We start from the raw sequence: 25,107 nt of genomic DNA on the forward strand, positions 1-25,107 counted from the left end.
TACATTTCTGACATGTTTCGTCTTATGCAAACAGCCAAATTTCTTATCACTGCAAATCTTGCCGTGTAGTGTGTTGTTAGGGTTACAATGTAACCTGCTCACCTAATGTTTACACTCATGATATTTAAATTAATTGCTAATTAATAACCTCATGTGGAACTCTGAATCTGCGGCTCATTTCAGAGTGTGCTACTGTCCACCAGAGGTTGCTTTTCGGTCACGGATGCACACTTTAAGAGCCTTCCTGACTGAATGAATCAAATAAGCTGTTTTCCACCAAGGCAACCTGAAGTGCTAAAATATAATTGGCTAAACTGGCAGTGGACGGGTTAAATGACCAAAACAAAGGCAGATGTTCTGGCACATAATGCACATGCTCAAAGCAGAATATCTGACTCCAGCATTGTTTTTCAGATAAACAAGAATGTTCACTGAGCATGTTTCTGAAATATCTGCACACATATGACAGTGTTTTTTTGCTTTAGACGGGTCAAAAACCTAAATACAGCACCTTTAAATGATGATTTTGGTTTTGAGGAGGGTTGTTTCTCTTTATTTATTAGCAAAGACATGACTCGTTTAGTTCAGTGTGCGTGTATGAACATAAGCTGAGCAGAAAGATGTCAGAAAGAATCATTTACAGTCGAGCTAAACAAATGTCGCTCCTCAACGCTTGAACAGATGCGAGGAACTGCAGAACAGACGTGAGAGAGAGTGACGCACAGTTTCTGGAGTAGTGATTAAAGAGATTATTCATCCAAAAATGATTAAAACAATGTTTGGTTACCCACCCTCAGGCCAGCCAACATGTTTTCCTCCAGTAGAACATTAAATATTTTCAGCCGAATCTGCAGTTCTTGCTGATTCACATAATGCAAATTAAAGATACGGGCAGAAATGGCAACACAATCTCACGGCAATTCGTAACTTTTTCATTTAGTGGCTAATTCGTACAAATTCGTACGATCTAATTCATACATTTTAGTACGATTTGCGTATCCCCCAATGACGGTTGGGTTTAGGGGTGGGGTTAGGTGCCACGCCTCCTTTTTAAAATCGTACATTTTCTCACGACTGAACTCGTACGAATTCGTACGAATTAGCCACTAAACTGCCAAAACGTAAAATACTTACGTTTTCTCGTGAGATCAGGCTGGAAATGGGGGGAAGCTTAAACTCTAAATTGTCTTGAACACATTCAGGATTAGGTGTGGAACTATAGATGAAATTCACAGTTCAGTATTTAGTTTTTAAAGTCAGTTTGGTTAGTTTTGACCAAGCTGCAACCTCCCGCTCTCCCTCATGAAGCAAATACGGAAGTAACTGAAACTGCAATTCATTAAAATTCTGCTAGTCCTGGATCAATAACAAAGCAAATTTCAATAGGGTAGCTATATGCCGAGCTAGTGTGTTTCCCACAGGTTTCTCATACCGATAAACTTCCGGTTACCTGTTATTATGTGTTTTTTCCATATTATTTGGTTCCTTTTACAGCATCGATGTTGTAATGTCATTAAAATACATTCAGTTAAACAGACTTTGGCATTAATTTAGTTGCTCAAGCGTAAAACGAGACACAAAGCCGTTTACTCTCATGCGCCCATCAGAATCGACAGGCTAGCGCAGAAGCTCCATTGAATATAATGGGGTAAAATAATTGCTCATATTATAAAGCCATGGTGGGGAAAATGTAATTTAATGCAGTGCTTTTTGTACAATCTGAGCCCCACTTTATATCAGATAGCACTCCGCCCTTGGAGACAGCTGATTTTAAAGAAAACAGACCTTAAACGCGCCGATTTTGCATTGGCATTCATTTCACCGGAAGCGATTAACGCAGGTTACTGGCAAATTAAAAGTCCTATTAGCATGCTTCGGCATATACCCCATTGAGCCCACTGTTAAAATGGCCGAATTTACAGCAGAAAAAAAAGGTGTTTACAGCCTGGTAAAGAACAATTTTGGTGTATATAGCTTAAATGACCATTCATGACAACTGTGAGGGGTATAACTCATCCGTTTTCTTCATATTAGGTTGTGTAAAGTCTGCATAATTAGTGTAGAGTGCTTCTGTAACATCACCAATGCCTTAAATGTCACTTCTGATCAATTTAATGCATATTTAATTATTTACAACAGAACAAAGTTCCAGCGTATTAACTAAAGGAATAATAGACTTGCTTTCTTCTGAGTGTCCACAAGGGGGCAGCACCTGCATCATTAATTCACCTACAGAAACACAGGACTGAAATGCATTGAATTTATATGAGCATGCTGCATAAAGGTTTAGTATACTGCTGTTTTTTTTTACTTGCAAGGTTGACCAATCGCATTCATTCTTGAGGCATTTTTAAATAACTTAAATAGTTTTCTTGGGCAGATTGATTAGATTAGATTCCACTTTATTGTCATGACACATGTACAAGGCAGCAAAATGTAGTTCAGGTCTAACCAGGAGTGCAATAGCAGCATGTGCAGGATGTAGGTGTAAGATATAAGGGGCAAATATAGAAAACTATGAGTAATATTTACAGATGGTTGTACTATGAACTTAAAATACAAGTCTGTTAACTAGAATCAGATATTTACAAATAGATGAGCATGTACTGTACAGGTTGCTATTATAGAAAGGAACTTAATATACAGGCTGTTGTGCGCTATAAACAGGGATTATGAATAGATATGATATCATACATTTACAAATATGTGCAGTGGGAATTGTAGTGTTTGTGTCTGATTTGTGCAGGATTGGTCAGATGTGATGCAGTTATTGGTCAGTCAGACACTCACCCTGCATCTGTCCTATGGTCAGGAGTTCTTTCCAGTCGATCAATACCTGAACACAACACACGGGTCACTTTAAACACATGACTGTCTGTAAATGACTCCCTCCAGCCATTCACATCAGTGATATGGTGGATTATTTGTTTTCTGACAAGTGATCTAATTGGCTGTGTCTTCTCTGTCAGATGTGTGATCTGATTGGCTGTGTGTTCTCTGTCAGATGTGTGATCTGATTGGCTGTGTGTTCTCTGTCAGATGTGTGATCTGATTGGCTGTGTGTTCTCTGTCAGATGTGTGATCTGATTGGCTGTGTGTTCTCTGTCAGATGTGTGATCTGATTGGCTGTGTGTTCTCTGTCAGATGTGTGATCTGATTGGCTGTGTGTTCTCTGTCAGATGTGTGATCTGATTGGCTGTGTGTTCTCTGTCAGATGTGTGATCTGATTGGCTGTGTGTTCTCTGTCAGATGTGTGATCTGATTGGCTGTGTGTTCTCTGTCAGATGTGTGATCTGATTGGCTGTGCGTTCTCTCTCAGATGTGTGATCTGATTGGCTGTGCGTTCTCTCTCAGATGTGTGATCTGATTGGCTGTGCGTTCTCTGTCAGATGTGTGATCTGATTGGCTGTGTGTTCTCTGTCAGATGTGTGATCTGATTGGCTGTGTGTTCTCTGTCAGATGTGTGATCTGATTGGCTGTGTGTTCTCTGTCAGATGTGTGATCTGATTGGCTGTGTGTTCTCTGTCAGATGTGTGATCTGATTGGCTGTGTGTTCTCTGTCAGATGTGTGATCTGATTGGCTGTGTGTTCTCTGTCAGATGTGTGATCTGATTGGCTGTGTGTTCTCTGTCAGATGTGTGATCTGATTGGCTGTGTGTTCTCTGTCAGATGTGTGATCTGATTGGCTGTGTGTTCTCTCTCAGATGTGTGATCTGATTGGCTGTGTGTTCTCTGTCAGATGTGTGATCTGATTGGCTGTGTGTTCTCTGTCAGATGTGTGATCTGATTGGCTGTGTGTTCTCTGTCAGATGTGTGATCTGATTGGCTGTGTGTTCTCTGTCAGATGTGTGATCTGATTGGCTGTGTGTTCTCTGTCAGATGTGTGATCTGATTGGCTGTGTGTTCTCTGTCAGATGTGTGATCTGATTGGCTGTGTGTTCTCTGTCAGATGTGTGATCTGATTGGCTGTGTGTTCTCTGTCAGATGTGTGATCTGATTGGCTGTGTGTTCTCTGTCAGATGTGTGATCTGATTGGCTGTGTGTTCTCTGTCAGATGTGTGATCTGATTGGCTGTGTGTTCTCTGTCAGATGTGTGATCTGATTGGCTGTGTGTTCTCTCTCAGATGTGTGATCTGATTGGCTGTGTGTTCTCTGTCAGATGTGTGATCTGATTGGCTGTGCGTTCTCTCTCAGATGTGTGATCTGATTGGCTGTGCGTTCTCTCTCAGATGTGTGATCTGATTGGCTGTGTGTTCTCTGTCAGATGTGTGATCTAATTGGCTGTGTGTTCTCTGTCAGATGTGTGATCTGATTGGCTGTGTGTTCTCTGTCAGATGTGTGATCTGATTGGCTGTGTGTTCTCTGTCAGATGTGTGATCTGATTGGCTGTGTGTTCTCTGTCAGATGTGTGATCTGATTGGCTGTGCGTCCTCTGTCAGATGTGTGATCTGATTGGCTGTGTGTTCTCTCTCAGATGTGTGATCTGATTGGCTGTGTGTTCTCTGTCAGATGTGTGATCTGATTGGCTGTGCGTTCTCTGTCAGATGTGTGATCTGATTGGCTGTGTGTTCTCTGTCAGATGTGTGATCTGATTGGCTGTGCGTTCTCTCTCAGATGTGTGATCTGATTGGCTGTGTGTTCTCTGTCAGATGTGTGATCTGATTGGCTGTGCGTTCTCTGTCAGATGTGTGATCTGATTGGCTGTGCGTTCTCTGTCAGATGTGTGATCTGATTGGCTGTGTGTTCTCTGTCAGATGTGTGATCTGATTGGCTGTGCGTTCTCTCTCAGATGTGTGATCTGATTGGCTGTGTGTTCTCTCTCAGATGTGTGATCTGATTGGCTGTGTGTTCTTTCTCAGATGTGTGATCTGATTGGCTGTGCGTCCTCTGTCATACTGAATCCGATTCTGCTTGTTTTTGAGACCATTGATTGGCCATGTTCTGTCAGACTAGTGATTTGATTGGCCGAATTTATTCAGACAAGTGATCTGATTGGCCCATCTTGCTGTTAAACTCTGCATCTGATTCAGTGGATTTAGAGACAATTTATTTGATATACCTTGCACTTTCAGACAAGTGATCTGATTGGCCGAGTGTGCTCAGTCAGACAAGTCATTTTATTGGCCATTCATTGTTGTCAGATAAGCTTTCTGATTGGCTGTTTGTTCTCTGGCTGGATGTGTTAAGTCAGACTAAATCTGATTTGGCATGTTTTTAAGACCGATGATTTGATTGGCCATGCTCTTTCAGACATGTGATCTAATTGGCTGTGTTTTCTGTCAGATCAGTGATCTGATTGGCCATTCGTGCTCTTTCAGATGCGGGATCTGATAGGCTGTCCATGCTCTGTCAGACGAGTGATCTGATTCGCTGTATTTTGAGACTATTTATTTGATCGGGTATGCTCCGTCAGAGAAGTGATTTGATTGACCTTGTGTTCTGTCAGACGAGCGATTCGATTGGCTGTGTGCTCTCTGTCAGATGAGTGATCTGATTGGCCATTTGTGCTCTTTCAGATCAGGGATCTGATTGGCTGTGCATGCTCTGTTATATGCGTGAACTGACTGGCCGTGTGTGCTCTGTCAGACGAGTGATCTGATTGGCCATTTGTGCTGTCAGACGAGTAATCTAATTGGTCGTGTGTGCTCTTTCAGATGAGTGATTTTGTTTGGCCATGTATTTTCTATCAGAAGTGTAATCTGATTGGCTGTGTTCTCTGTCAGACAAGATTTGATTGGCCATGTGTTTTGTCAGACACGTCATCTGATTCTGTGTGTTTTGAGAATTTATTTAATTGGCCACACTCTTTCTGACAAGTGTTTTGATTGGCTGAGCATGCTCTGTCAGGTAAGGGATCTGATTGGCTGAGCATGCTCTGTCAGGTAAGTGATCTGATTGGCTGAGCATGCTCTGTCAGGCTAGCAATCTGATTGGCCGTGTGTGCTCGGGATATAATTTGCCATTTGTTCTCTGTCAGACATGTGATCTGATTGGCTTTGTGTGCTATGTCTGACTGAATCTGATTCGGCATGTTTTAAGGCAATTGATCTGATTGTCTGTGCTCTTTCAGACAAGTGATCTAATTGGCCGTGCATGCTCTGTCAGGCAAGTGATCTGATTGGTGTCTGTGTGTTCTCTGTCAGACAAGTGATCTGATTGGCCGTGCGTGCTCCGCTAGGGAGATGATCTGATTGGTGTCTGTGTGTTTTCAGTCAGATGAGTGATCCTATTGGTCAGTGCGTGTTGCCTGCCAGCTGTAGGAATTTGGGGACATTGCAGGACATGAAAAGGTTTAATATCCTTCTGAACCCGCCGTCCCAGTATTGCTCTGCTTTGGACAGATCAATCTGTCAGCTGCACGCACAGACAGACAGACAGATGCACACACACACACATCGATTATAGACTTATTGTGCACTGTTTGTTCAGTTCTAGATGCAGGGGTCAGACATTTAACATGTGAGCAATAGTTAAACTTCAGTCACATCTGTGGAAGCTCATTTCAGACACGCATGAAAAATAATTTGGTTCATATTGACAAACAGATATGAGATGAGACAAATTTATAATAATAAATAAAAAAGATTGACATTATTATGACAAAATTTGATTTTTTGTAACGTTTATGTCATGATGTTAATGTCATCTGTCAATTGATATTTGGGGTTTGGTGACAATTGGTGTTTCTGTGACAAAAACAAACACATGTAGACATGGTCAAGACGATCTGCTGCAGGTCAAAGCGAGCATCAGAATGGGGAAGAAAGGGGATTTAAGAGACTTTGAACGTGGCATGGTTGTTGCTGCCAGACTGGCTGCTCTGAGTATTTCAGAAACTGCTGATCTACTGGGATTTTCACACACAACCATCTCTAGGGTTTACAGAGAATGGCCCGACAGAGGAAATATCCAGTGAGCGGCAGTTCTGTGGGCGCAAATGTCTTGTTGATACCAGAGGTCAGAGGAGAATGGCCAGACTGGTTCCAGCTGATAGAAAGGCAACAGTAACTCAAATAAGCACTCGTTACAACCGAGCTCTGCAGAAGAGCATCTCTGAACACACAACACGTCCAACCTTGAGGCGGATGGGCTACAGCAGCAGAAGACCACACCGTGGCCTCAACAACATGAAAGCATGGATCATCCTGCCTTGTAACAACCATTCAGGCTGGTGCTGGTCGTGTAATGATGTGGGGGAGATTTTCTTGGCACACTTTGGGCTCATTAGTACCAATTAAGCATGGTGTCAACGCCACAGCCTACCTGAGTATTGCTGCTGACCATGTCCATCCCTTTATGAGCACAGTGTCTCCATCTTCTGATGGCTACTTCCAGCAGGATAACACACCATGTCATAAAGCTCAATTATCTCAGACTGGTTTCTTGAACATGACAATGAGTTCACTGTATTCAAATGGCCTCCACAGTCACCAGAGCTCAATCCAATAGAGCAGCTTTGGGATGTGGCGAACAGGAGATTGGCATCATGGATGTGCAGCCGACAAATCTGCAGCAACTGTGTGATGCTGATGGAGCAAAATCTCTGAGGAATATTTCCAGTAGCTTGTTGAGTCTATGCCATGAAGGATTAAAGCAGTTCTGAAGGCAAAAGGAGGTCCAACCCGGTACTAGTAAGGTGTACCTAATAAAGTGGCCGGTGAGTGCATGTTTATATAAATATTCAGATTTGTTGCATAATAGTCGCTTTTTGCTACTAAGATATATTAGATTTGTTTAACGATCAAACACACTGTAGACAATTAAAATAAAAGAAGAAATTTGTCAATATTTGATACAGATACAAATTATATAAAATAAGGTGTCATTAATATAAAACATTTTCAGTTTTATGTGTTTAACATTTTGTGTTATATTTAAATAGAACAAAAAACTTCTGTTTGACTTGAATTTAACGAAATAAAATAGTGTAATTTGTATAGCATATAATAGGAATTTTAATTTAACGCTCGTAACTGCAAGTCCCAGTTGATGTTTTGGAAAAATAAGGCTAAATCAATATGTGCCCTAGTATTCCCGTGCGTCCTCCGCTGCTCGACCAGTGCGCATGCGCGAATCAGATGCAGAGCGCAGCATCGTCATTTATTCAAGCATGAGAGGGAAAAACACTCCACAGTTTCCACATCCTCAGACTGAGCTTCACTATCAGGACAAACACCGCGGACATCATCTTTATCGATTTGGGATGCAATAAATAGTGAGTATGTTTACTATTTCTTCAAGATCTGTGGTGTATTTAGTAAAGAAGCGAGAGTTTACTTGCGTTGTGTCGTGTTTCTATAGTAATGGGCGTCGCTGATGCACCACAGTGTTTTTATTAAGCTATTACACTATTATACACCTGCCGGAGGGTCAATTTGGACAACTTTTGCCATTGAGATTACCAAGGAAAAGTATCCTAATTGACTTATATTCACCCTACATTATATCATTGTCTCCCCTATGAAGAAGTAGACGAAACAAAAACGCAGGAAGTTGTTAGAATCTAATTAAATGTTACATATAACATACAGTTGAAGTCACAATTATTCGCCCCCCTTTGATTTTTTTTTTCTCTTTTAATATTTCCCAAATTATGTTTAACAGGGCAAGGAAATTTTTACAGTATGTCTGATAATATTTTTTCTTCTGGAGAAAGTCTTATTTGTTTTATTTCGGCTAGAATAAAAGCAGTTTTTAATTTTATTAAAACCATTTTAAGGTCAATATTATTAGCCCCTTTAAGCTATATTTTCGATAGTCTATAGAACAAACCATCATTATACAATGACTTGCCTAATTACCCTAACCTGCCTAGTTAACATAATTAACCTCGTAAAGCCTTAAAATGTCACTTTAAGCTGTATGGAAGTGTGTTAAATCAGATCTCGTAAAATATTATTTACTGTCATCATGGCAAAGATTAAAAAAGAATCAGTTATTATAAATGAGTTATTAAAACTATTATGATTAGAAATGTGTTGAAGAAATCTCTCTGTTAAACAGAAATTGGGGATAAAAATAAACAGGTGGGTTAATAATTCAGGGTGGCTAATAATTCTGACTTCAACTGTATGTAATTAGATGGAAAAGCATTCTTTTCGGCTACAACAAGGTGTTGTACAACTGTCCCAGAGAGGGTGACTGACCCGTTGATTAACTGTAATTGGCATTCTAATTAAGTGTACATGGGAGACTATGAATCGTGACTAAACCAGAGTTTATATAGAGAAACAATAGTAGACAGTGTTTATATTAATGCTTATGACCTCTAATTAGAAACGATATTACTTTTATTTTAAAGGGGACTAATCAACCTATTTTATATTGAGCAAGCGGGAGCTGCCATTTAAGGTTTTAGTCAATTTTACCTCTGTATAATAATCAAGACTGATCAATGTGTAAATGTGAACAACATACAGTTGAAGTCAGAATTATTAGCCCCCCCTTTGATTTATTTATTTATTTTATTTTTTTTAAAAATATTTCCTAAATGATGTTTAACAGATTCAGGAAATTTTCACAGTATATCTGATAATATTTTTTCTTCTGGAGAAAGTCTTATTTGTTTTATTTGGGCTAGAATAAAAGCAATTTTTAATTTTATTAAAACCATTTTAAGGTTAATATTATTAGCCCCTTTAAGCTGTATATTTTTTCAATAGTCCACATGTCACTTTAAGCTGTATAGAAGTGTCTTGAAAAATATCTAGTCAAATATTATGTGCTGTCATCATGACAAAGATAAAATAAATCAGTAATGAGAAATGAGTTATTAAAACTATTATGATTAGAAATGTGTTGGAAAATCTGCTCTCTATTAAACAGAAAAAATCAACAGGGGGGCTAATATTTCTGACTTCAACTGTATATTAATAATCTATTTAATTTAATTATATATTCTGTTAAAATTAAAGTCAGATACAAGTTAAATGTAAAGAAATTCAACATTGTGCACTGGAAAGATGAACACACAGTGAACCTTCATCCACCAGTAGACACCGTCGTTGGACTAATCTGGGGTCTCCACAGCGGAATGATCCACCAACTTATCCAGCATAAGTTTTTATGCAGCGGATGCCCTTCCAGCTACAACCCAACAAAGGGAAACACCCATACAAACTCTTTCACACACATACACTGCGGCCAATTTAGTTAATCAATTCCCCTATAGCGCATGTGTTTGGACTGTGGGGGAAACGAACACCTGGAGAAAATCGCCAACGCGGGGAGAACATGCAAACTTCACACAGAAATGCCAACTGACCCAGCCAGGGCTTGAACCAGCGACCTTCTTGCTGTGAAGCGATCATGCTGCTCACTGTGCCACCGTAACAACCCCCTTTCAAAGTGTATATACATATAACATATAATAATAATATTCTTAATTAGAAAATAGTAGGGACTTTGTCTATAGTCTTTTTTTAACAGTTTTATTATACAACAAAATCACTTCACATCACTTCTTAACAAGAAGAATTAAATAGGAAAAAAAAATAATATAAAATGCAGCGCAGTAGGTAGTGCTGTCGCCTCACAGCAAGAAGGTCGCTGGTTCGAGCCTTGGCTGGGTCAGTTGGCGTTTCTGTGTGGAGTTTGCATGTTCTCCCTGCGTTCACGTGGGTTTCCTCTGGGTGCTCCGGTTTCCCCCACAGTCCAAACACATGCGGTACAGGTGAATTGGGTAGGCTAAATTGTCCATAGTGTATGTGTGTGTGCATTTGTATGAGTGTGTATGGGTTTCCCAGTGATGGGTTGAGGCTGGAAGAGCATCCGCTGCGTAAAAACACATGCTGGATAAGTTGGCAGTTCATTCCGCTGTGGCGACCCCAGATTAATAAAGGGACTAAGCCGACAAGAAAATTAATGAATGAATAATATAAAATAATAAAAAGAGGTAGAGGGTACATCAGATTACACACAAATATATTACATATATTTTTTTCAAATGTTGTTTTTAACATATAGTAAATGCACTTTTAGTACAGGAAAAACATGAATACAAACATTTTCTGCAAAAATGTCAGAGGAGCAAATGTTAACCATTTTTATTGATTTTCTATTTTTAGACTTAAATATCACATACATATATATATATATATATATATATATATACACACACACACACACACACACACACACACACACACACACAGTTGAAGTCTGAATTATTAGCCCATTTATTTTTTCCCAATTTCTGTTTAACGAAGAGAAGATTTTTTTCAGCACATTTCTAAACATAATAGTTTTAATAACTCATTTCTAATAATTTTGACCCTAAAATGTTTTTTTTTCATTAAAAACCGCCTTTATTCTAGTCAAAATAAAACAAATAAGACTTTCTCCAGAAGAAAAAATATTATCAGACATAATGTGAAAATTTCCCTTGCTCTGTTCAACATCATTTGGGAAATATTAAAAAATAAAAATAAATTCAAAGGTGGCCGAATAATTCTGACTTCAAATGTGTATATATTAGGGATGTAACGGTATTGTAAATACCGTCATACCGCAATATTAATTTTTTTCGATATTACCGTAGTCGCATGACTCTGTAAAATTATAGTTCTTCTGAGAAAATTTGCTCAGGCGAATGAAGCGAACGGGAGGTAGCGAAAACTACAATTCCCATCAGCCCAGGGGTGGCCATCATCCCTTGCAGTCTGTTGTCGCTACAGATACAGTAATGCGGAAATGGAGTGTGCTGCTAGAAGCGGGCATCAAAAAGAGCTGGAAATGATCGAACCTGAAGCGGGTGTTGTCGCCGCACGCGTACTGATCAGCTGTGTTGTCGCGCGCATACTGATCAGCTGTGTTGTCGCGCGCGTTCTGATCAGCTGTGTTGTCGCGCGCGTTCTGATCAGCTGTGTTGTCACGCGCGTACTGATCAGCTGTGTTGTCGCGCGCGTTCTGATCAGCTGTGTTGTCGCGCACGGAGGGTGTGACACAGCACACTGTTCAGATTGATACAGACATGAGACAGCTATCTCACTCATGGCTTGTCCTCTCAAGTGGGGGAAAGACAATGCACAACGTTACCCACTGATGTCAACCTGGGCCAAGTCATATCTCTCTGTCCCAGAAACCTCAGTCCCAAATGAGAGGGGTTTTTTCTGGTGCAGGGGACATTGTAAATACCCAGAGATACCAGCTTTTACCAGATTATATTTATATGATAATTTTCCTTTAAACCCATCTCTATCTAAGTGAGTGAGTGATTAAATGTTGAATGTGATGAGTTTTCAACAATACTAAATTGAAACTTTTTTTTTTTTACATGGTTTAATATTTTTTTGTTATTAAAATTGAAGTTCCTGTTTCAAAGCTTACAGATAGATGGCTAATTTGTATGTCATTGACACTTTTGGCACTTTTTTGGAGTATTTTCATAAGTTTTGTTTTTTCCTGTAAATGATTCAATAAATACCGTACCGTGACATTCATACCGAGGTATTACCGTACCGTGAAATTCTGATACCGTTACATCCCTAGTATATATATATATATATGTTTTACACAGCGGATGCCCTTCTAGCTGCAACCCAGTAATAGGAAACACCTATACACGTTGCACATTTACACATTGTGTAATCAAAATATTGTGCAATCCTAATATTTATCTGTATTATTTTCTCAAAACACTCTCTGCTCTCTTCACAGATGTGTCACTAAATCAGCAATCTGTATATTAACTTGCATCGGTTTTATGGAGCCCCATCCTGCTCTCCTTCACACCCCAGGAAGCAATGCATGCTGGGAAACCGAGTCCAACCCCTCAGGCCAGCACAGAAAAGGAAACATCTCTCCTGAACCCAAGACAAGACCTGAGGAAAAGCAATGCAATGAAGCTAAAGAGCATGAAAAAGGCACTTCTAGGGAATCTGTGAAGACACTAAAACACACTCCGCTAGCTAGCAATGCAGATCTCCACCCTGCGTCCAAAATACCTACAATGCACACGACTACAACCAAACAGATCACAAATGCGAACAAAACGGCTTCAAGACAACCGGCGAAATCGAGCTCTTCAGGAGTTGAGGTGTTAAGTTCAACGAGTGGTGCGAAACTGAAATCCCCAAATGTGCATGAGAAGAAGCTGCAAGCAAAACTGTTTCCCAAAAACATCCAAAAGGCTCCGTCGACATCCCACATCATGGGCTCCACAGAGTCCCCGCAAAAGATGCTCCAAAAAACAGCGTCAGCCTCTCAGATTACCTCTACCGACTCTCCGAAAAGTCTCAATCGATTGTCTCTCTCGCACATTCCCAAAGCCTCCTCCAGCCCTAAAATTAAAGCGACCAGTCCTACGTCTCTCAAAGTGGACAAAGCGGAGAGGATTAAAAAACTGGTGTCCAAAGAGACACCATCTCCGAAAGATAAACCGAACGACGCTGAGAGCAAACCAGGGGCCAAAACAGCATTACGAGAAAGTCCTCTGGGACCACCGGAGATAAAGAGCGGAGACAGTTCATCCGTGTTATTGCATCGAGAATTAAACCCAGAGCAGCTAAAAGCGCCGGAGGATAAAACTGATGCATATGTCACAACCCAAGAGAGAAAGACTGGAAAGAGTCTGAGGGAACAGAAGGAAGCTGACAGCACGATAAAGAATGACAACATGGTGAATAATACTGCATATAAGACTTCGACATCCAAGATCCAAAAGGATTCAGAGACGATGACACATTTGTCTGCCATTGCAACGAAGGACGCAGCAATACAAACCGAAGTTACTAACATTGATGCTGAAATCCAGGCAGTTGTGAAGCTGTGTAGCAAATCTACGGAAATGAGTCCCGTCCGCAACCCTCAAACCATTCGTTTGGACTCTGATAATAACCCTGAAGCCAATCTACGCAATGAACTCAAGCCGGATAGTAACTCTGACTCTGATTGGTTGTCAAATGGAGGCCTCATGGACTCCACACCAATTGGAGCCAAGCCTAGATTTCTAGGCCCGCCTCCTTATAAATCTCCCAATACCCAAAAGCCTCATCAGCACGTGTGCCAAATAGAGATTGAACTTCGTAGCGAGTCGCCGCAGACGTTTGGTTTGAATCCACCAGACGTGACCATCAGTGATGCGGAGAAGACCTCCATGAAATGTCTAGGTAAAACAGGAGACGTGGATGAACAAAAGGGGGAGAGTGCTGCGCCTCAGCAGATCGTCTGGGATGAGCAGGGAATGACGTGGGAAGTGTATGGAGCATCTCTGGACATGGAGTCACTGGGATTTGCCATCCAGAGCCACCTCCAGTGTAAAATCCGTGAACACGAGCGGCGCATCGGGACGCTCCGGAAGTCCATATGTCTCTCCGAACAGTCGCCCGGAAAAGGGAGGACGGGAAAGAGGAAGAGGAACGTCTTCAGGTCACTGTTCGCTGGATCTCACTGCTGCTCAAAACAGCATCCTGAAGAGGGAATGGCAAAGTGACTGTCATATTTTTCCCTAACTTATGTTTAAGGAAACATGTCCCCAGGACTTCATTTTTGAGAACCGAGAAATATTAACCCTGGACTATATTTTCTTGTAGTTTTTCTTTTCTCAAATCCACTAGAGGGCGCCCTGTACATTATTGACCATCTCAAATACATTATCAGGGGATGTTTTTTTTATATGTGCCATTTCTTGTAAATACACCAGAGGCCGCTGTGTACTTTTCTGGCAGTCTCAACATCTTTTTGTTGCTCGTCCGCGAGAGAGGCTGGTCGGCTTGTTGTAACGAATATCAGCTTGATATCGACTGACCCACACATACCCTTCCCTTAACCCAACTGTTAGGATCTCAGCTTAAAAAACGTTCATACGGAGGTTAGCAGTCAGCCATATCGCCGTTATGTACCCTGGGGGACATATTTCTCGGTTCTCAGAAATGTGTGCCTGGGCACATTTTCTCAACAAGCCTGTGTTGAAAATCTCAAAGGAGGGCCAATAATTTTGTCTTCAATTGTACTTGTATTTACATACTGTTTCTTCATGCAGGTTTTAAGCCATGTTCAGAGATGGAAGGTCTTGAAATGACTGTGATTTAAACTTGACCTACACATGTTCACTATTATGAGGTACAAGAGATATTTGTCATTTAAAGTCCATGTGAGATCAACATTTACAAAGTTTATTTTGCTAGCGCACATTTTATTCAAGTAAATCCACAGAAAAAGACGATCTTCAATCTTCATTATGAGCATCTGCTTCTGTTTTTGTATTGGCTCTTTCTCTGATGATGTCAGTGGGACGCTTCTGGTATGTACGTAACTGAAACCTCAATGACATTTTTAATTTTTCTACATCTATAAAACTGCACTGAATGTCTAAAAGTGGAATGGCACTATATTTAGCTGAACAGTTTGATCACTCTTCTTTAATGCTTTTTATTTTTAGAAACCTTTGTAGATTGAATCTCTCTGAGATGTATTCTGAGTTTGGGTGTATTTTAGTAGCACTGAAGTTTTTTTCAGAACAGTTAATGACTAATGTCTAAATCATGTTCAGTCACTGCGGTCACCTTGTGCTCACCTGAATAACAAACGCTGGCAGCTGTAAATCCTGTTGAGAATTAACGACTCTAACGGGCTTTATCACTGGAAAAAGCACTGTTCTTGTGAACACTGACCTGATAGTCACTTTAAAGCACTTTAATGTAATAAGATATGCATTCTGTCAGACTCAAATCTTATGAATCCCACAGGAAAATAAAGAACAATTCTATAGTAAATACCACAGAGCACCATGTTACTGTTTTGTTATGTTTTTCTGTAAAGTTGTGGTAAAAAAGAAGAAAAAACCTCCCCGCTGTGGTAGTTAAATTTTTAACATTAAAAGTATAGTAGAAACATAGTAGAAATTTCTCAATTTACTGCAAACTACTGTGTTTAATACATCTCTACTGTTTTAAACTACTACATCTAACATTTTGCATTTATTACACAGACAAAATCACAACCAAAAGCGTTTGGTAATGAGAAAGTTATCTGATGAACTAATGCAGCAGATATAAATATTAATAGTAATTATTAATGTATGGTAATATACATTAAATGCAACATGAAACTTTAATGTTCATAACTGATGTTTAAAAAAACAACCAAAGAACCATTATCCCTACAGGCACAGAACGTCACATGACGTCATACTGACTTACCCCAACATACCCCAATGTCATGGGGATGTTGGATTTTGTTTGGAAATGAAAATCGAGTTGACGTCAGAACCCAACATCAGGCCGACGTCAATGTCCAACATAAAATCAACCAAATATCAACGTCTAATCATGTTACGTCTAGACGTTGTGTGGACATTACCGTTATGACATCTGTTAGCCGTTGGATTTTGGTCACTTTACAACACAACCTAAAATCAACCAAGTATGAGCGTAATTCAACGTCGTTATTGGACGTCAAAATAACATCCTTAGACGCTGGCTATACATTGAATTTTGGTCACCTGACGTCATGACCTAAATTTAACCCAATATTAATGCCTTATTATGTTGTGTGCCTGCTGGGATGTCAACAAAAAAAACTGAAGTGTCATGCAGGGAATTCTTGGGGTTTAATAAAGATCCAAATGGAGTTTATTAAGAGAGTTGTCTGGCAGGCAAAAGGTCAAAACGGACAGACAGGAGCATGCAGATAATCTAAAAGTATAGTCAGAATAGAGGTGAATGGTCAGGACTGTTGGCAAAACAACATAAACAGTAAAACAAAACAAAGGTGAAAGAACACAGCAAGGCAAGACAAGGAAATGCTTTGTAATGCTCACTTACAGTATAACAAGACTCAGCAATGTGTGTGGCAATGTGTGTGTGTGTGACTGAGGTGAATTTATAGTCCTGGTAATCACAAGCTTCAGCTGTGTGTTTCCAATCAAGGGAAATCTGGGCAAGGTGTGTAAATGCAGGGAGTGATGGGATTTGTAGTTCATTTCAGTGGCAGAATTTTAGTTCTCCTGCAATCTGCACAGGCTAGATCGCTGGTGATTGTGACAAGGGGGAGTCCGTTTACGATTATTCACCATATATATTAAGGAAACTCACTGTTTAGCAGGTAACATATTTTTACTGTAGCTTATTATTATTTTTTTTTTACAGTTATAATCACAAACATTCTTTACAGTAAAAACTCGTCTGTTGTGGAGATTCTGTAGTTGCTATTGTAAGATGCTACACTATGCTAACACAACAACTACAGTAATATAAACAAACGACACAATATTATAGTTTTCTACAACTATATACTTTCTACAAAACATTGTTCTGAGCCATAATCATTTCTTTAATTCATTAATCAAATGCAAAGCTGACAGACACTAAAATAGCTGATGGAGTATACACTAACCTGCATAATATTCAGACACTAGATGGTGACAAACAGTCAAAAACACAAAGCTGACAGAAACTAAAAAACAGCTGATGGAGTATACACTAACCTGTGCATTATTCAGACACTAGATGGCGATAAACAGTCATAAGCACAAAGCTGACAGAAATGTAAACTGCTGATGTAGTATACACTAACCTGCGCATTATTCAGACACTAGATGGCGGTAAGCAGTCATAAACAAAAAGCTGACAGAAACTAAAACAGCTGATGAAGTATACACTAACCTGTGCATTATTCAGACACTAGATGGCGACAAACAGTCAAAAATGCAACGCTGACAGAAACTAAAAAACAGCTGATGGAGTATACACTAACCTGCACATTATTCAGACACTAGATGGCGACAAACAGTCAAAAACGCAAAGCTGACAGAAACTAAAAAACAGCTGATGGAGTATACACTAACCTGCACATTATTCAGACACTAGATGGCGACAAACAGTCAAAAATGCAACGCTGACAGAAACTAAAAAACAGCTGATGGAGTATACACTAACCTGCGCATTTTTCAGACACTAGATGGCGATAAACAGTCATAAGCACAAAGCTGACAGAAATGTAAACTGCTGATGGAGTATACACTAACCTGCACATTATTCAGACACTAGATGGCGATAAACAGTCATAAGCACAAAGCTGACAGAAATGTAAACTGCTGATGGAGTATACACTAACCTGCACATTATTCAGACACTAGATGGTGCCAAACAGTGAACAAAAGTGGCGTGAAAGACGAGCAGATACATGTAAATGTGAATGTAAGTATATATACTTAATTGTTTTCACTGAAGATCAAGGTGGTTCTCAGTTCCACGATGAGCCTGTGTTATTTAGTGGTTGTTGTCTGGGAATAACATACCTTGGAATGTCACGACTGATCAATTACAAACAAGTATTCCAGAAAGCCATGTAATAACTTAATACCACAGTGTGTACTCCAGCGTTCATCAACAAAGTCATTAGCAAATACTATAATATGTACAGTATAATGCACTTTACTATAGTTTGGTTTACTATAAATAGTATTTTTTCACATGTGAGCAGAGCACATTTTGCACGTTGAACTTTTAAAACTCCTAGCGTATGAGTCTGGCTTTTGTTCTGTCACCGGATCCTTGTTTGCTGTATGTTTTCATGTTATTTTTACCGTAGTAGTGGGGTTTGACTGAATGAGGTCTTTGTGTTTCCGAGCTCTGAGAGCACTAAGTGATGTCTGATGAATATTTGATCTTCTCCGCGCGAGCATGAGAGATGTGGATATTGGGTTGAATTGAGTTTTCTTTCTGCTAAAGGATGTCTGAAGGTTTAAATATTTGATTTGGACGCTGTGGCGTGGATGATATTGTTTGTGTCATACTCACATACACACACCTACAGCTATAGTGTCCTGTGTTCGGTCCACATTAGGGACCCTACGGAGCATCTGCCCTACTTATTAAAAAGAAACGAACTGTGAAGTGATTTATGTGATGGCTCTTTATTATACTGAACACCTTTTCTGTTCTCTTTATTGTATGGCATGACAAGCATTCGGCTTTATTTTGATTTTAAAGTTTACATGAAATCAAAACTAACCATATTAATATGGTTCGCTCACATTGCTAGTTTTCATCCATGCATGTCATTAAGAAAAACAATAGTTTGCCCTTGTAATCTTTAATTGAAATCTGAAAATGCACTTGTTTTCAGTTAGGGTGCTATTTTACATTTGTAGTTCGCTTCTTTTGGTCCGGACCAAGGGCAATAACCAATTAAGGGTGGCATTTTCTGCCGTCTTTGGGTCGTTTTCACACCACACTGCTGGCTTTGGTCCAAACCAGTTGAAAAGAACCAAAATGCAGTCATCTGACAAAATCCTCATCACTCATTGGCCAGATGTTGTTGAACATATTTCCTAAACTGCTTTTCGATTGGTCAGAATTCATGTGCGGGAAAATGCCAATTGAACTCCCACATGTAACCAAACGGGCAGACACAAAATGTCACTTTTGACTATGGAGCGACGATTACGTCTCCTTCTAGTTACTTTTGTTGTTGTTACTGGTACCATTTTGATAGCTAATATTACGTTACAAACGTAATGTCATTCGCTGGTGACAATTTTAATTTCCGGTTAGTACAAAACCGTAGTGTGCCATTTGGGACAACACTACATAATGTAGCGAGCGATTATTTGCCACGTTGCCCTGGTCGCTAATTTCACCCAGCTGGACCATCATCAAGTCAGGATCGATCACAGCTGGAGCGCATCAAGCCGAGAGACATATAAGCCCAACCTACGCCAGGAGAAGATGAGCTTCATTCATTCTATGACTCCCTGTGCTAATGCTTGTCTCTCTGTCTCTCCTTAGCGGACTCCAGCTCGTGACGATCCTTCACCCGACTACTCACTGTCCTTCACCTACTTCCCGGAGCACCAGAGCACCTCACCCTAAAGAAGAGCACCTTGTACATCACATTCACTTTGTAAATAAAGCACCCTCCGGGGACTTGTCTGTAAACTCATCCTGTTGTGCCGCTGTTTTCCCTCTGCCTCGCTACAACTGGTGGAGAATGCGCGCTTTTTCAGAGGGAAAAAAATTCAGCACTTACCAGTAAGAAGAAGTAACCACTGAATTTTCTCTGTTTTTCTTCTGTTTACAGACAGGCATCCGCTCTCTCTCTCACTCACGCTCTCTTACTCGGCTGTCATCCCCTCCTGAGTCATGTCGATCGAAGAGGTAGTACGCCATCTAGCGGAAATCTCAAGAAGACAACAAGTGATAACTGAACCACTCACCGCCAGACAAGACCGTATGGAACAACAGCTCCGCCAAGCGGCCGGTTCCAGCCAGTTCTCTGAGGTGAGCGCCCATAGATTTATCACAAAACTCAGCGACCTGGATGATATTGATGCTTACCTGCACACCTTTGAGGTAATTGCGGAAAGAGAGAGATGGCCGAGGGAAAGTTGGGCGAGGATGTTAGCGCCATTCCTGACTGGAGAAGCTCAAAGAGCTTATTTCGCATTAGAGACACCGAAAAATGACGACTATAAAGCATTAAAAAAGGAGATACTCGCCAGAATGGGACTCTCCAATATAAGCGCAGCACAACAATTTTCTCAGTGGTCCTATGATGCCAAACAGCCGGTTCGGACCCAAGCAGCCAACTTATCCAGATTGGGAAGATTATGGTTACTGGGAGGAGATCCAACCGCAGTCCAGGTCGCTGAGAAAGTAGTCATTGAAAAGATGATGAGGGCGCTACCCAGACGGCTCCGCACACTTACCAGCATGAGGAACCCCGACTCGCTGGCTGCTTTGGTGGAGGCGGTGGAGCTGGCGGAAGCTCATGTGGCCCGGGAGACTGGGGAGAGAGCGGCTCTGCCACCCCGGAGGGTAAATGCGCCATGGCGACCGGTGGAGGGCACAACACGACCAGGCAGCAGACCGGCGGTCCCCAGCCCAGTCGACGAGCCGATGCCCACAGAGCCAACAACACTCTCGGCCCCGGCCTGGACGGCAGGGTGCGTGGTACACCGCAACGTCCCTCCCGAAGCTCCCACCCGAAAAGTATGTTTAGACGGGAAAACACAGACGGCCACACTGGATACAGGAAGTGCAATAACACTGGTCCACCCAAACACATTAAAATACCATCAAGAAGGGAAAGGTCGAATCCCGATTACATGCATACACGGTGATACCCGCCACGTACCCGCCCAAAGAGTCACCATAGCGACGAAGTCGGGAAGCTGGCGCATCGAAGTAGGAGTGGTCCCAGATCTTCCAGTACCCCTCCTTTTGGGCAGAGACTGGCCGGGGTTCGATGATCTCCTCACCCACCATCAGGCTCGATCGGCTCGGGCAAAGAAGAACAGCAAGGGACGGGCTCAACGGGACCGCCAAACAGCGCTGATGGCCACCGAGAGCGACAGAGGGGGTGAGTCATCATCGGCTAACCTGTACTATGATCTTTTCCAACAGATTACCGCAGGTGGCGACTTCGGGAGAGCACAGCGTGAAGATGAAACGTTGAAGCACTGCTGGCCACAAGTCCGGATCATAGACGGTAACGAACGGTTTCCCAGCCCTCACCCCCTCCCACATTTTATTGTGCAAAATGGTCTGCTGTACTGTGTCGCAGAGAGGCGGGGGGAAACGAAGACGCTATTGGTCGTCCCGAGGACCAAAAGGGAGACTGTTCTGGAACTGGCACATACTCACCCGATGGCAGGACACCTAGGAGCAGCCAACACGATCAAAAGGATCAGAGATCGTTTCCACTGGCCCGGGTTGGATGGAGAAGTAAAGAGGTATTGTCAGGCATGCGACATCTGCCAAAGAACGTCTCCCCAACGACCACCCCCCAGCCCTCTGATACCATTACCCATCATTGAGGTGCCCTTCCACCGCATTGGCATGGACTTGATAGGGCCTTTGCCGAAGTCGGCCCGGGGACATGAACACATCCTTGTCATCCTCGACTACGCCACCAGATATCCAGAAGCGATCCCTCTGAGAAAAGCCACGTCATCGGCAATCGCTAAGGAGCTGTTTTTATTATGCAGCCGAGTAGGAATACCAGCAGAGATACTGACCGACCAGGGCACCCCATTCATGTCCCGGTTGATGGCAGACCTCTGCCGCCTCCTAAAGGTAAAGCAAATAAAAACCTCTGTTTATCATCCGCAGACTGATGGCTTGGTGGAGCGCTTTAACAAGACGCTGAAGCAGATGCTCCGCAGGGTGGTTGCAGAGGATGGGCGCGACTGGGACCTCATGATCCCGTACGTGCTTTTCGGGATCAGAGAAGTTCCCCAAGGATCTACAGGTTTTACACCATTTGAACTGCTGTTCGGCCGCCAACCACGAGGGCTATTGGATGTGGCTCGTCAAGCTTGGGAACAAGAGCCAGCCCCACAACGGTCAGTAATTGAGCACGTGCGGGACATGAGAGAACGAATAGAGAAAGTCATGCCCATCGTCAAGCAACATCTGACTGAAGCCCAGCGCGCCCAACAGCGATTATATAACCGGCCCGCCCAACCCAGAGAGTTCCACCCAGGGGACAAGGTAATGATCCTGATACCTACCACCACCTCAAAGTTTTTGGCATCCTGGAAGGGGCCATATACAGTGGTAGAAAGGGTAGGGCCGGTAAACTATCGAGTCCGTCAGCCGGGACGAAGAAGAGAAGAACAACTTTACCACATCAACTTGATGAAGAAATGGGTTGCAGCTCCAGGTCATCTAGTTGCCTTCTCAGAAGAAACTTCTCCCGTTGTCCATATAGGTGAGCAACTCTCACCAAATCAGAAGGCGGAGCTGCAAGCCTTGGTCGGTCAGTTCAGGGATGTGTTCTCAGAGAAACCGGGCCGAACCACCATCATCCAGCACGACATCATCACCCCACCTGGCACCATCGTCCGGCAGAGGCCTTATCGAGTACCAGAAGCTCGCCGGCTGGCTATCAACGAGGAGATCCAAAAGATGAGGAAATTGAGAATCATCGAACCATCTCGTAGCCCGTGGTCCAGCCCCATAGTGATGGTCCCCAAACCCGATGGCACCCTCTGCTTCTGCAATGACTTCAGGAAGCTGAACGAAATTTCCAAATTCGACGGGTACCCCATGCCTCGGGTGGACGAGCTGCTGGATCGGCTGGGTGGAGCCCGATTCATATCCACGATCGACCTCATTAAAGGCTACTGGCAACTACCACTAAGTGAAAGCGCCAAGGAGAAAACCGCCTTCTCCACTCCCGGTGGGCACTGGCAATACCGGGTTCTTCCCTTCGGGCTCCACGGGGCTCCAGCAACATTCCAGCGTATGATGGACATCCTGCTGAGACCCCACCAGCCGTATGCAGCAGCATACCTCGACGACCTAATCGTCCACTCCGAGTCATGGGAAGAACATCTATCCCGGTTGTGGAGGGTGCTCCTTGATCTTCGTAGGGCTGGGCTCACAGCTAATCCCAAGAAATGCCACCTGGGTCTAGCAGAAGCCAAATACCTCGGTTTCCACATCGGTAGAGGTCTCATACAGCCACAACAGAACAAGATCAGAGCACTACAAGAAACTCCACAACCCACCACAAAGACCCAGGTACGTGCATTTCTGGGGTTAGCGGGCTACTATAGATGTTTCATTCCCAATTTCTCATCCATAGCCAGCCCTTTGACAGACCTGACCAGAAAGGGGCAGCCAGAGAGGATACAATGGAGCAGAGAAGCAGATGGCGCGTTTCAAGCCCTGAAGACTGCACTAACATCCTCACCGGTACTGCACGCACCTGACTTTGGCTGCCCCTTCATTCTTCAGACAGACGCTTCCGACTCGGGCCTGGGCGCGGTCCTCTCCCAGGTCCACGGCGATGAAGAACACCCCATCATGTACGTGAGTCGGAAGCTTACCCCTGCAGAGACCCGGTACGCCACGGTAGAGTAAGAGGCCCTGGCGATCAAGTGGGCAATCCTGGAGCTCAGGTATTACTTACTTGGCAGAAGATTCACCCTGGTGACCGACCACGCTCCACTACAATGGATGTCAACAGCGAAAAATAACAACGCTCGAGTCACCAGATGGTTCCTGTCGCTCCAGGATTACAACTTCACTGTTCAACATCGAGCCGGGGCCTCCCACGGAAACGCCGACGGGCTCTCAAGGCTATGGTCAGGATGGGCAGGTCTGTCAAAACATTCTACCCCCCCTCTAAATACTCTACCTTTCCTCCGCAGAACACCCAGGACCAGGACGACGCTAAGGGGGGGGAATGTAGCGAGCGATTATTTGCCACGTCGCCCTGGTCGCTAATTTCACCCAGCTGGACCATCATCAAGTCAGGATCGATCACAGCTGGAGCGCATCAAGCCGAGAGACATATAAGCCCAACCTACGCCAGGAGAAGATGAGCTTCATTCATTCTATGACTCCCTGTGCTAATGCTTGTCTCTCTGTCTCTCCTTAGCGGACTCCAGCTCGTGACGACCCTTCACCCGACTACTCACTGTCCTTCACCTACTTCCCGGAGCACCAGAGCACCTCACCCTAAAGAAGAGCACCTTGTACATCACATTCACTTTGTAAATAAAGCACCCTCCGGGGACTTGTCTGTAAACTCATCCTGTTGTGCCGCTGTTTTCCCTCTGCCTCGCTACAATATATACACTATCCTGTTGAGTGTGTAAGTGCATAAGTACATAGTGCATGAGTGCATACCCACATAGCAAAATTTCTCTGGCCCAGCTCTGGCCCACACAATCAGGTTTTGCTTGGCCCACATGCCGCAGTGAATTACGGTACATGACTGGACCAAATCTGGCTTCTAGACAAGGGCCAAACACAGATCATATCTGGGCCAAGTCTCAGCCAAGTTAATAACTCATAACTGGGCCTGAACTGGGCCAGATATGTTGGTGTGTCACAATTGCAATGAAATTGATAAACCCATGGAGTGATGCGCTTTAGGCACACTATGGGCACGCTTTTTCTCAAAGTGACCTGATTGGTAGAATTTTTTTTCTTTACTCAAAAATGATTTTAGTGTATTTTAAATGTGGGTCAAGACTGGCCAAACTCACATGGCCCACTTATCAATTTTTTAAATCTGCACCAAATACAAAGTTTTTCATCTGGCCCAAATCTTGTGTGCCGCCTTAAAGACGGTGCCACCTCTGCCAAACCCGGGCCATGTTTGGCCCACATGCTGTATGCCAGTGGCGGATGAATGCCTGCTGTGCCA

The 25,107-nt window shown here is 42.7% G+C and overlaps 1 protein-coding gene across 2 annotated transcripts; it reads left to right on the forward strand.

Moving 5' to 3' along the window:
• Positions 1-8,082: 8,082 nt before the first annotated feature.
• gprin3a (GPRIN family member 3a) lies at positions 8,083-15,713 on the forward strand. 2 transcript variants are annotated; one of them, XM_087307840.1, is made up of 3 exons: positions 8,083-8,215; positions 12,658-14,367; positions 14,981-15,713. In XM_087307840.1, the coding sequence occupies exons 2-3, from the start codon at positions 12,704-12,706 to the stop codon at positions 14,985-14,987; spliced, it is 1,671 nt and encodes a 556-aa protein (XP_087163966.1). In that variant the 5' UTR covers positions 8,083-8,215; positions 12,658-12,703; the 3' UTR covers positions 14,988-15,713. The 2 variants fall into 2 exon arrangements, with proteins under 2 accessions (XP_087163966.1, XP_087163965.1); XM_087307839.1 differs by lacking the exon at positions 14,981-15,713 and having other exon boundaries at positions 12,658-14,573.
• The last annotated feature ends 9,394 nt before the right edge of the window (positions 15,714-25,107 follow it).

The sequence above is a fragment of the Danio rerio genome, chromosome 23 (assembly GCF_052040795.2).
Source record: "Danio rerio strain M-AB ecotype USA chromosome 23, GRCz13ab, whole genome shotgun sequence".
Lineage (NCBI taxonomy): Eukaryota > Metazoa > Chordata > Actinopteri > Cypriniformes > Danionidae > Danio > Danio rerio.

Bases quoted from the DNA above. Each gene is read 5' to 3' on its own strand.
- gprin3a (XM_087307839.1), top strand. From the start codon at position 12,704: ATGGAGCCCCATCCTGCTCTCCTTCACACCCCAGGAAGCAATGCATGC.